At 45.3% G+C, this 13,104-nt stretch overlaps 1 protein-coding gene across 1 annotated transcript in view; it reads left to right on the top strand.

Annotated features, from left to right (window-relative positions):
• CNTNAP2 (contactin associated protein 2) overlaps positions 1-13,104 on the top strand; it is a 2,761,105-nt gene that overhangs the window by 2,493,913 nt on the left and 254,088 nt on the right. The window contains exon 21 of the mRNA XM_085631546.1: positions 8,224-8,317. Coding sequence (XP_085487672.1) covers positions 8,224-8,317 — 94 coding nt within the window. The remainder of the gene's footprint in view (positions 1-8,223; positions 8,318-13,104) is intronic.

Here is a 13,104-nt window from a genome sequence, read left to right as displayed (position 1 = left end):
TGGAAGAGTCTTCGAAGTATCACGAGATAGGTGACTCCTCCCCTGGACCATAGTGCGCATGGGCATCCTCTCCATCCTTAGATTGTTTTTTTCCGCCATTGGGTTCGGATGTGCTTATCTTAGCTCAAGTTAGGAAAATTCAGTTTAAGGCCAAAAGGCTTTTAGTTATCGTCGGTACGGTTCCCGTTCGGTATCGACTAGTTTCTCTAGTGCTTTAGCACCTTCTTCCAGCTTTCCGGATCCGCTTGGTCCGAACATCGAACTTCGATCGACGATGGAATCGAGGACTCCATTCAAACGGTGTCCTTTATGCCACGCGAAATACCCACACATCGACGTCCACCCGGTATGCAACAAATGTCTCTCACCGGATCACGATGAGTCGAAATGTATGGCCTGTGCCCGATTCCGCTCAAAGAAGACTCTCCGGAATCGACGGGTGGCGAGATTAGAGGCGCATCAATCGGCGCCTGCCCCGGCCAACATCTTTAGCACCGAAGACGAGGACGCCGAGAGCGTGGAAGACGTAGACTCCAGCCCCGCTTCTGAACACGACTCCCGATCGGAAGACGACGATGAGGTGATCTTTCAGAGAGAAGAAGTCGTCGAAGAGGTAGGAGACTACAATGAGGCCTTTGGGGCCGAAGAAGATAGCTCCAGCGAGGAGCTAGGCCCGCCCGTCGATACGGAGGCCGAAAACATACGTCGTCATGAGGCTCAGGTCGAGGGATCGCCTTTGGGCCTTACTCAAGATCAATCTCACGGTTCTTCGGCCCCGCCTTCAGGCCCGGCCTCGAACATTTCGCAAGAGCCATTATTATCGAAGGCGACTGGATTCCCTTCAGCGAAACTGAAACCATCCGTCGCACCAGTTCCGTCGAAACCGAAAGTGAAACTGGTTGTGATCGGCTCGAAGGCCTCGAAACCCTCCACTCCTTCGACGCCGGCAAAGGTCATCGGCTCCGACCGCGCAAAAAGGGATTTCGGTGCCAGGCTCACCGCAGCGGATACGGGTGCCGAGCCAAAGAAGAAGGCCCTCGGTCCCCACAAGGCGCCTCGGCCTCTTGCACCGAAGACATTGGCCCCAACCACCAAAGTCAAGGAGGCCACCCCGTCTGCGTCGACGTCGAAGACGGCGGCGCCTGCCAAGTCGTCGACTCCAGCGAGTGTCGATACCTCCCTTCGGATCGATGACCCCATGGCTGCAAAAAAGTCGGGTGCCCCTTCGACGCCTACCTCCAAGGTGCCGACCGGCTCCAAAGAGCCATCTGCGTTCACCGTGCAACAGGTCTCGGCATCATTGCAATGCATCAGAGAACGGGCAGCCCTCTGCTCTACGTCGGGTCCCGACACGCACAAGGCTTCGAAAGCACCCTCGGCGCCGACCAACATCACGTTTGGGTTGCCGCCGCCCACGGCGCCGAAACTGTTCGAGATTCGGACACGTGTCCGCCAGACACAGTCCCCATCCACTGGACATACAGATTTCGAGCCTTCACAGCCACAATTTATCGACGCCAACACTGGTAGGTTGATGCTCCGCAAGCGGAAAATCACGCCAGAGAGGGGATTGGACTCCTACAAAATTCCTCTCAAACACAAATTGCCGGCAGGGTCAGAGCCAGTGCTTCATGAACACTTTCAACCCTTCCATCAGGATCCACCGTCCTTTTCTCCTACGCCTTCAGAGGCAGACGCAGTAGAGGACTATGTAGGGGATGATACCACCTACCTTGGAGATGTCGATCCTGATGAGCACCTGCAAGACCCAGATCAGGCATGGGATGACCCCACAGACCAGGGTACCGCACCGGATACCCATGACATTCAGCTTTATAGCAGAAAGACATCTCCCACAGAGGACACTGCTGCCTTTAATGCCCTCATAGAACGGGCTGCTGCCAATCATGGAGTAGAACTCCATTCTGACACTGTCGAAGAAGACTTCTTGGTGGACACTTTCGCCTCTTCCGAAAGAACAGTCAAAACTCTGCCCATGTTAAAAGGAGTTCTCAAACCTGCAAAGGACATTTTTAAAGAAACAACCAGGGCACGGGTGCTAAACCCCAGGATTGAAAAAAAATACAAGCCTGCACCCGGAGACCCTATGTACATTAAGGGTCAGTTACCTTTAGACTCCATGGTGGTTGCTAATGCTCGCAAGAGAGCCCACTCACAAACAACAGGTGATGCTCCTCCCCCAGACAAGGAGTCCAAAGTGCTGGAGACATCAGGCAAATGGATTGCAGCGCAAGCAGCAAACATCTGGCGCATTGCCAACACACAGGCACTCCTGGCCCGTTATGATAGGTCCTACTACGACACACTAGAATCACTACTCCAACATTTGCCAGATGAATATAAGGTAGCTGCGGAGCTCCTCATCAGAGAGGGACAACTCCTTACAAATGCATCCATCAAGTGCGCACTGGATGCTGCCGACACAGCGGCGAGGGCAATCAACACAAGCGTCATGTTGAGAAGGCATGCATGGTTGAGAATCTCAGGCTTCAAGCCGGAAATTCAGAACAATATCTTAAATCAACCGGTCAACCCAGACTATTTATTTGGCCTTGAAGTTGACACTACCCTCGAGAAAATTAAAAAAGACACTGACACTGCGAAATCAATGGGGGCTCTGCAGGCGCAGCAGTTTCGTAGTGGCTCCTTTCGTCGCCCCGGGAATAGAGGAGCGGCTAGAGGTCAGGGGTCACAGCAGCAGTACACTAAAGGGGGCACACAAAGTACCTATGATAAAACCAACAGAGGTGGATATCGTGGCTCCAACACCAAGGGCAGAGGACGTGGTTACGGCAACACCAGGTCCTCCCCCAAAAACAAACAGTGACGCCCTCTCCCTTCCCCCCGACCACATAACACCTGTCGGGGGGAGACTCCAACGGTTCCTGTCAGCGTGGAAAACCATCACCACAGACAGGTGGGTCAGGGACATTATCCAGCATGGTTACTGTCTCGAATTAACGTCCACTCCACCCAACATACCGCCAAAGCACCGTCCTATGTCCGTAGAGCACTTGGCGTTATTGTAGCAGGAAGTGCTAAGTATGCTGCAAAAAGGTGCAATAGAGGTCATGCCCGTCAACCAGCAGGGGACAGGGGTGTACTCTCTGTACTTCTTAATCCCAAAAAAGGACGGGTCACTCAGGCCTATACTAGACCTGAGACCCCTCAACCAATACATTCTCTCGGAGCATTTCCACATGCTCACCCTACAGCAGGTTCTCCCGCTACTCAGTCAAGGAGACTTCCTAGCCACACTGGACCTAAAAGATGCGTATTTCCACATACCCATACACCCATCACACAGGAAATATCTCAGGTTCACTATTCAGGGACATCACTATCAATTCAAAGTTCTCCCCTTCGGAGTAACAACGGCACCCAGGGTCTTTACCAAGTGCCTTGCGACAGTGGCTGCACATCTATGGAGACAACACATTCACGTCTTCCCTTACCTGGACGACTGGCTTGTTCAGGCGAAGTCAGCCCAGCAATGTGCCAGCCACATGTCCCTCACCATTCACCTTCTTCACAGTCTGGGATTCTCACTAAATTACCCAAAATCACATCTCCAACCCGCACACGTACGACAGTACCTGGGCGCGACCATAAATACTCTGGCAGCCACAGCTCAGCCAAATTTAGTGAGGATCAACAGCATGCAACTGCTGATCTCAAAGTTCAAACCTCAACACTCCCTTCCTGCGCGAGTGTTCATGCAGTTGATAGGCATGATGGCATCCTGCATTTTCATAGTCCCGCACGCGAGACTACATATGCGCCCGCTTCAGGAGTGCTTAGCACGTCAATGGAATCAGGCTCACGGGCAATTAAAAGACCTAGTGTTGGTGAGCGGTCGGGCATACAACTCTGCATTGGTGGAATCCACAAAACCTTTGCAAGGGCCAACCGTTCCAGGAGCCTGTTCCACAAATAATACTGACAGCGGACGCCTCTCTCCAGGGTTGGGGAGCTCATGTACTCACTTACACAGTGCAGGGACTAAGGACAACGCAACAAAAGAAGATGCACATCAACGTTCTGGAACTGATGGCAATCTTCCTAGCCATGAAGGCATTCAAGGTACACTTGTGTAACAAAGTTGTGTTGATCCGGACGGACAACATGACTGCCATGTACTACATACAGAAGCAGGGAGGAACACACTCTCCACAGTTGTCTCATCTGGCTCAGAGCATGTGGAAGTGGGCCATTCAGAGGAACATATTCCTCATGGCGGAACACCTCCCCGGCAAGGACAACCAGATGGCGGATCTGCTCAGCAGACACAGCCACCAGATGCACGAGTGGGAGCTACATCCATCAGTTCTCCAACCGTACTTCCAACAGTGGGGTCATCCAGAGATAGACCTATTCGCCACAAACGAAAACGCAAAATGCCAAAGCTTTGCCGCCAGGTTCCCACATCCACAGTCATAGGGCAATGCGATATGGATGAACTGGTCCGGCAGATTTGCGTACGCTTTTCCCCCAGCGCCATTAATACCGCTGGTGGCACGCAAACTGCGACAAAACTCACTGACACTCATCCTAGTTGCTCCCACATGGGTGCGCCAACCATGGTACACCACCTTTCTAGAACTTTCCGTGGTGCCGCATCAAAGGCTGCGGATCAAACCCGCACTTTTAACGCAGAACCATGGCGAAATTCAGCACCCAGATCCGCAACAGCTGAACCTGGCAATCTGGCTCCTGAAGTCTTAGAGTTTGGCTACCTAAACCTGCCACCTGACTGTATGGAGATCATCAAACAGGCCAGGAGACCCACTACCAGAGCTTGCTATGCGGCTAAATGGAAAAGGTTTGTCATTTACTGCAACAACAATGACATTAACCCGCAAGACGCATCCATTCAAAACATCATCTGTTACCTCCTACACCTATACCGATGCAATCTGGCATACAACTCAATACGTATCCATTTAACCGCGATAGCAGCCTATCTCCAAAACAGGCAGCACCTCTCTTTATTCAGAGTGCCTGCCATCAAAGCCTTCTTAGAGGGACTCAAACGAGTAATCCCCCCAAGACACCCACCGGCACCGGTGTGGAACCTCAATTTGGTCCTCACCAGGTTAATGGGTCCACCCTTTGAACCTCTCCATTCATGTGAGATTCAATTCCTCACCTGGAAAGTAGCCTTCCTAGTGGCCATCACTTTGTTAAGAAGAGTTAGTGAACTCCAGGCACTAACCATTCAAGAGCCATTCATACAAGTTCACGCAAACAGGGTTGTACTACGTACCAACCCCAAATTCATGCCCAAAGTGATATCGCAGTTCCACATGAATCAAACTATTGAACTGCCTGTTTTCTTTCAAAATCCACAGAATGTCGCAGAGAGAATGCTCCATACACTAGATGTAAAGAGAACCCTCATGTACTATATAGACAGAACTAAGGACTTTAGGAAAACAAAACAACTTTTCGTTGCCTTTTCTCCACAACACAAGGGCAACGCCATTTCCAAAGCAGGTATAGCCAGATGGATCGTTAAATGTATTCAAATTTGCTATCAAAAAGCTAAACGCACATTAACGATTCCCCCTCGAGCCCACTCAACACGAAAGTTAGGGGCGTCCATGGCTTTCCTGGGAAACATTCCTTTACAGGAAATATGTAGAGCAGCCACATGGTTCACTATACATACATTTACCAAACACTATTGTGTAGATGTACACTCAAAACAGCAGGCAGCTGTAGGACAGGCTGTTCTCAAAACTCTTTTTCAGACTGCTGCAGCTGGCACGGGTAGCCGCCGCTAATGGAGGTACTGCTATGTATTCTATGCACAGATATGAATTGAGCAGCCCACATGCCTCGAACTGAATATGCTACTTACCAGTATGCATCTGTTCTTGGCATGTAGGGCTGCTGACATTCATATCGCCCACCCTCCTCCCCGGCGCCTGTAGCGGCTGCAGCACTCAGAATTACTGTATAGCATGGTCATCACTTACTGTATCTACTCCATCACTGCCACAATGGCGAAAAACAATCTAAGGATGGAGAGGATGCCCATGCGCACTATGGTCCAGGGGAGGAGTCACCTATCTCGTGATACTTTGAAGACTCTTCCAGGACAACAATGTGCAATCATCCGGACCCAACACTAGGCGGCGATCTATGCACAGATATGAATGTCAGCAGCCCTACATGCCAAGAACAGATGCATACTGGTACGTAGCATATTCAATACCCAGTTTCCACACATTAACGTTTCCTCAATATATATTTTTATCATGAAAACTGTATGTCTGTGCAAATTAGTGTTCATTTCCATGGAAAATGTGCTGTCTGTGAATGAGAGAGTGTTACCACACCATGCTTTAGTAAAATATTTGTGAAAATGTTCTCCTAAATGCAAAACCACCTACATACTGCACACTACCATTTTTCTGCAGAAAGCTCATTTGCGACACTTGTTCTTTGTGTTTTGCTTCGGTTTTTCAGAATCCCTGTGAGTTCAGTGATATACCATTGATGACAGCAGCCCCACTTTGAAAATTGTTCCAGCACCACTGCCCCAACAGGCAAAAACAATCATAAAAATCAAAGATTAAGCATTAAGGGCCTGATTCCAGCCTTTGTGGTCAGACCACCAGGCCGCAGAGTCAGCGATCGGAAGAAAGCCGGTATACCAACCACCGCATTCTGAGTTGACCACTGGGCTGACGGTATGCCGGCAGCGGTCTTGCGGCAGCAGCATGCTTCAGCTCACAGAGTCAGCCTGAAGGCAATTGCGCTGCACAGCAGCACCTGCACTATCTCCCATTCACTGTTACCATGCCATGCATTGCACACAATGTGCGCATAACAGTGCAGGCATAGGGGGATACAACAAGTGCCCCCAGCCACATGGCCAATGGGTGAAAAAAGCCAATGCCCTGTTTGGGGCTCCCTCCCTGCCTTTCCGCTGACCTTTTCATGGCAGGATCCCTGCCATGAAAAGGTTGGGACGGCGGAAAGGCAGGTCAGAATAGCATCGACACCTCCTCCATTCCCCACCACTTTTCACATGGCTGCGAGATCCAGGATCCTGGCGGTGACAGCTGTTTTCTGTTGGTCCAACCACCAGGGTCTGAATCAGGCAGTCGGACCGCCGAGGACACGGTGGTCCGACCGCCACCAGGAGTACAACGGTCTTGGGACTGCCGTTTTCGTAATAAGGGCCTAAGTGCAATGTGTTCAACAGTCCTGGATCCGGACAGAAATGACCGTTCTTGCCTCCCCTATCCACAAATGTTGCTTGAGGAATCACCCAAATTATGGTACTAAGAGTGCAGGACCCTGCTTTGTTGGTTGTATTGCACTTTTTTCTAAAGTAAGGCACTATAAAACTGTGAGGACATTTAAAGACTAAAGACAGGTATCGTTCATCACCAATGGGTTTCTGTCAGCTGAGTGGCAACAGATTGGTGCTAATACAGGACAAAAATCATTCAGTTGTATTTTTAACCTTCTCTCGGTAGGTTGGTACGAGTGAAAATTGGTACACAATGTATTGACATTGTGAAGGTGACACTGGAATTTAATAAGATTTCCTGTGCAATGCCATTTTCGTCTTTTGCTATGAAGGGTAAAATGTCTTACAGTGTTATAGCTATCATTACTGCAGCAGATGCAGTGGAACCGGATTCAAGGTGACCACTGCTCCCCCTGTTAGGTCTATGTTTTGCTACCCACCCTTGGATGAGGGGACCATTTTTGTTGCTTGCAGTAGGGCTCATGGATTCCTTGCTATGCCACTGCCAACATGAAAATCAATAAATAACCCATTTTTAATTTGAGGCCTGCAGAATTTTCCATATTGCAGAACGCTTTGCTGAAGGAACATTGTAGCTCAGTCTGTATTACCAAACTGTGGGTAGGCACCACAAATGGAAGAACCTGCCACATGCAAAGTCCACGGTGTCTTCATAATTCTCCTAACAAATTTTGACATACTTTTGAAAAAATAATTATTTTATGGTTGTAAATATGAAAGTTAGGCCCTTATTTTATTCCAATGAACAGAGAGTGGATTTGTTTCTCTCAGATGATATGTGAGCAGTGGCCGAAATGTGTTTCACCACTATGAACTGCAAAAGAACTTTTTACTTGCTAAATAAAAAAACTTAATGTATCATACCAGTGCAATTTTCTTGGTTATGTCTTATAGCGTTTCATTTTATCCCTCAGATTGATCATTACGCTCCGGCAAGTTACAGTCTTCCATCAGCCTCTGATATTTATTTGAATCACCCTAAGAGTCTGTTTCTTGGCAAAGTCATAGGTAAGTGAATTTTGTTTTTCAAATAAAAGGAAATATCATTCAGGGTGTGTTTGATGTAGCAGTAGAAATACTTTATTCGGTTATGAATAACCATCAGAGTGTACACAAACAAAATACAATGGTACAGACACATAAACACATAATACATAAAGCATTATACATATCATTCACATTTAGAGAAGATCTGTTTAAAAGAAATAGCGCTAATCATCTACGTTTCTAACAGCAGAACAATTTCAGTTCATCATCACCTCTTTAAAGAAGAGCGTCTTAACCACCTCATATAATTTCTTAAGCAACGTTCCAGCAAGGCAGTATAAGATATTATAAAAAAATTCATAAAGTGACAGTGCAAGTGCAACAAGTACTAGTATGCAAAAAGCTAGATAGTTTAAAATGCATTTCACTAAAAACAGCAGAATTAAAACAATTGGCGTTCAACTTTTGTTCTCTTGACCTCATGGCAGCGTTAACATGTTTGCCATCTACAGGCCACCACATGCAATTTCAAAAGACAAAATCCTCTTGTGGACGCTAAAAGACAATACAATAGGACCATAAAGTAATCGTGCTTAGCGCATATATACCAATGTGCAAAAAAAAACATTCAATAAAAAAGACAGATTTACTTAACACATCAATAAGCAATTAGCCTTAAAAATGTTGTTCTCTTAAACCTAACAAATTGTGGGAATTTGCTGACTGTAAATACTAGTTTTATCAATGTGTCACTCTTTAAAACCTTAAAAGCTGTCAAGTAACTGCACCAACCATTTGCGATGTAAAGTGTGATACTCAGAACAGAAAAACATTATATGTATCTTGTCTTCATCGATCAAGATCCTGATTTGAGTACCATTTGCTTGTGAAAGATCGTAAAGGAAGAGATCCATATCGAAAGCATATGTACAGACTCCTAGTTAAGGGTGGAGGTATTAGGTCTAAAAACTTCTTGAACACAGGAAAGTGCTTAAAATCTAGAAACAAGGTAATCAGGGAACCACTTGAGCTATTGGTTACGTATCTCTCATTTATATAGGCACAGTATTGGGCTTTTTATCATCTTAAGGTAATTTTTACAGGTGGTAGTTGAATCGTCCCAAAGTTGCTGCATCCCAAATTTACCCAGCCAGCCCAAAACAGATTTAACCTATGGGATGTTCCTGGGGATTTTAGTAGATCTATCAGTGAGTCTTTATAAACTTCAAGTTCTGGTGTGGTCCAAAATCGAACCCAATCGACTAAGGTTTGTAAAACGGCCAAATCAGAAACTCTTTTCATACGAACATCAAAATACATAGAGATGAGAGGTGAGCTAGATGGTAACTCAAGCAATTTCCTAATGAAATTGTTTTCCACAATTGTCAACAAGTGAGAGTCAGCATAACCCCAGATCTCGGCCCCATAAACCACCACTCCCTAAGCAGTAGTTCGGTAAGTTTCCAGGACGGGTGAAATTATACGCAATGTTGTTTGGTTATAAAATCTTAAGATGGCATTGGAGCCATGTTCTGTTGTTAGTGTGTATTTATTCATTTACCTTCTTCACCTTAAATTGTCCATAAGTCTAACACTCAAATAGTCAAAATTATGTACTCTTTCGAAAACGTCTCTACCTACACAAACAGAGCAACTTTTCTTTTTAGACTTCTCAAACACCGTGTACTTTGTTTTGCTTATATTTCATTCTAAACCCCTAGACTTACAAAAGCCTAGCAATTTATCAATTTGAATTTGAAGACCCATGGGTGTTTTAGAAATAAGGAGAGAGTCATCTTTCAGGTTTCTTCCTAGTATTCAAAAGCGGGGAATCATTCCTACATTGCTCTAAAGCGTCTACAGTATTGTTAATATACAAAGAGAACAAGGTAGGTTGCAGGACACAGCCCTGATGAACTCCTCTCATAATGGGGACATGATCTATTAATTCTCCACCAGGACCCCAGTGAACTTGGGCATAATTATTTACATGCAGTTTGTTAATTAAGTATACTAAATTGCTAGGGACCCCCAATTTCATCTGGGCTTGCTATAGTTTTGGACGTGGAATAAGATCGAACACTGCTCTAAGGTCAATAAAAGCCACATAAAGTTTTTGATTCTGTAATTTCATTGGTATTCACCCAATCAAGAACTCTCTCTAAAACTTGCTTGGCAAAATTGTTTGGGGCAGTATCAATATGGCTAATTGGCCTATAATTTGATGGTTCACTTGCGGTGCCCTTTTTATGTATTGCTACAATTTCGGCCCCAAGTCAAGAGTTCGGCACCGTGCCCCTGACTGCAATTGCATTTGACAATGCATTTAAGTGTGCAGACCCAATCAAGGGCTCAGATTTATCCAAGTCTCCTGGGATTATTGTTACTCCTAAAACCAAGCAAATCCCCTAGGGCATAAAGAGTAAAAAAAAATGTACCACCCATTTATCGGGTGAGATGTTATAGTGATATAGCTTGGACTTATCTGACTTCATTTGAGCCACAAGATGCCAAAATAGTCTAGTGTTGTTAATTTTACTGGCATCCAAAATATCTTGCAGTAGTTTTCTGTCCCAATTCTTTTTTGCCTTGGTCAAAGCTGTCTTATAGGTAGTTCTTGCTGCTTTAATCCTCGTGCGATCACCCTCGATTATAGCATTCCCTAGAGATAGCTTTGCCATTTTGCATGCTTGGTCAAAACACTCTTCATCCTTGATAGGGTTAAAATTCCTATTAGAAATATCCTTATTAAAAACTATTCCCATTGTTTCAAACAAACCAATATTTATATTTAAAATAGGAATTTCATCCCTACTAAGTCCCACGTATTTCTCCAGGTGCGTTAAAAAATGTTTGTAAATCTGCGTATTTCTTTTTTGGTTAGACATTACATTCAGCCTTGAGACATAGCGGCAGTTATTTGTTACAAGAGGGGCTGGTGCTATAGTTGTATGGAGATTATTTTCCTGTCTCAAGGGGTCACCTATCAGAGTCACTTTCAACAAATTCTGATCACTATCAAGTCGCGTTGCCACTTTCATATCAGCCAAAAGTGGCCACAGTCTCACATCAACAAGGGTGTAATCGATAACGCTAGTACAGCCCCTTCTTTTAAATGTTGCTGCTCTGTTAGGGTCAGAAGGAGTGCCCCCATTACATGCTCTGAGGCCCCTACTAATTGTTAAGGATGCTAATTTCAGAGAAAAGTTAGAAGAAAAAAAAATTGATTGTCCTAGTAATGGAGGAATCCCCCATGTTTCATCTTCCTCTCTTGTAATCTAATTTAAGTAGCGGAGGGTTCAAAAGAGGTGTTAAAGTCCCCCGCTAGCACAATTTTTGTCTTTGGTTGTATAGTGTCTATAGCTTCTTCTAGAAGGGATAATATGAATGATTTATCAGATCCCTTTGTATTCCTAACGTAAATATTAAGAATAGCCAAGCTAAATCCAGATGAGAAAGTTACAGTGATCCCCATTAAATCCAGACTATCAATAACAATCGGTGTAAGTGTACTAGTGCATCCATTCCTAATTGAAATCATAAGACCACCAATGGCTCTCCCGAACTGTTCAGCTGGTTTTGCGTTTACGCTGTAGGAATACTTTCTCTGTCACCCAAGTTTCTTGTAATAGACAAATGTCATGTTCTGCTATATATGTCAGCCAGTCTGAGTCAACCAACTTAGTCCCCAACCGGCTACCTTCTATGATAGTAGTCTAATACTAGGTAGGGAGTAAGTTTGCCCACTACACCCACTTCCTGATGGAGCCCCATGTATCTTATCTTGGGGTATGTTCACACAGGAATTTATTCCAGTAAGGGGAGCATGCTCACATCTATTGGTTACCAGATTGTTATCTAGTTTGGTCAGAAATGGCAATGCCGACACTGTGCCAGTGGAGTAGCAACTCCCTGTTAGGTTAAGTGTGTTTGCTATAACTGCCCTAGCCCTATCCCGGAACTCAGTGGCATCACCCATAGCACAATAAACAAGGGATTTACTCGATTTAGTGACAGTCAAAGTAGGCCCATTAGTACACCCCAAAACATGAGCAGTTACGAACGTTTTAGAAGTTACAGATATTTCACCGACTATGCATTTGGAAAACTTGTGATAGCTTGTTTTAGAATTACACATTAGTCAGTCAATTTCTTTCAAGTTCATTTGACCAGCTACAATGTCTCTTGGGTTCTCAGTGGGCAGTGGTGATGTCTTTAATCTTATCCCAAGCGGTTTGATCCCCTTAAGGTGGAAAGTACACAATTCAAAGTTAATAAGATTTTTAGCCAAATAACATAACATAACACGTGTTTTTGTAAAGCGCACGTTCACCACTACGGGTATTTTGGCGCTGAATAACAGATGTTTATTGTTACCCAACTCAATGGTACTCATTTTATCAACCTCAGATGGATGAAAGGCTGAGTGGACCCGCCGGGATTTGAACCTGTGACCATGAGGTCGAACACAGGCCCCTGCAGCAGACGCATTAGTCCACTGAGCCACCAGACCCGGCTAATAGTGTGACTTAAGAACAACTTGAATGGAATAATATGTCATTGAACTAGATGAATATCTTTTAGCATGCACAATGTCAGATCTGACCACGGAGAGATATTTCTGCTCAGCCCTCAGGCAGTGAGTTACTTTATTGGTCAAGGCTACAAGGTCCTCGTTAGAGTCTGACTTCAACTTCGGAACCTGAGTCAAATAAATTGATTTAAAAGGGAGAGTAAATAAAGGCTCCGGTGGCAACATGGGGTAGTCTTTTACACAGTATCTTCTTGGCAGATGAGGAATAAATAAA

Source organism: Triturus cristatus, chromosome 10 (genome assembly GCF_964204655.1).
Source record: "Triturus cristatus chromosome 10, aTriCri1.1, whole genome shotgun sequence".
Taxonomy (NCBI): Eukaryota; Metazoa; Chordata; class Amphibia; order Caudata; family Salamandridae; genus Triturus; species Triturus cristatus.
The sequence above is the reverse complement of the archived record's forward strand: the minus strand, read 5'-3'. Positions and strand labels throughout refer to the sequence as shown.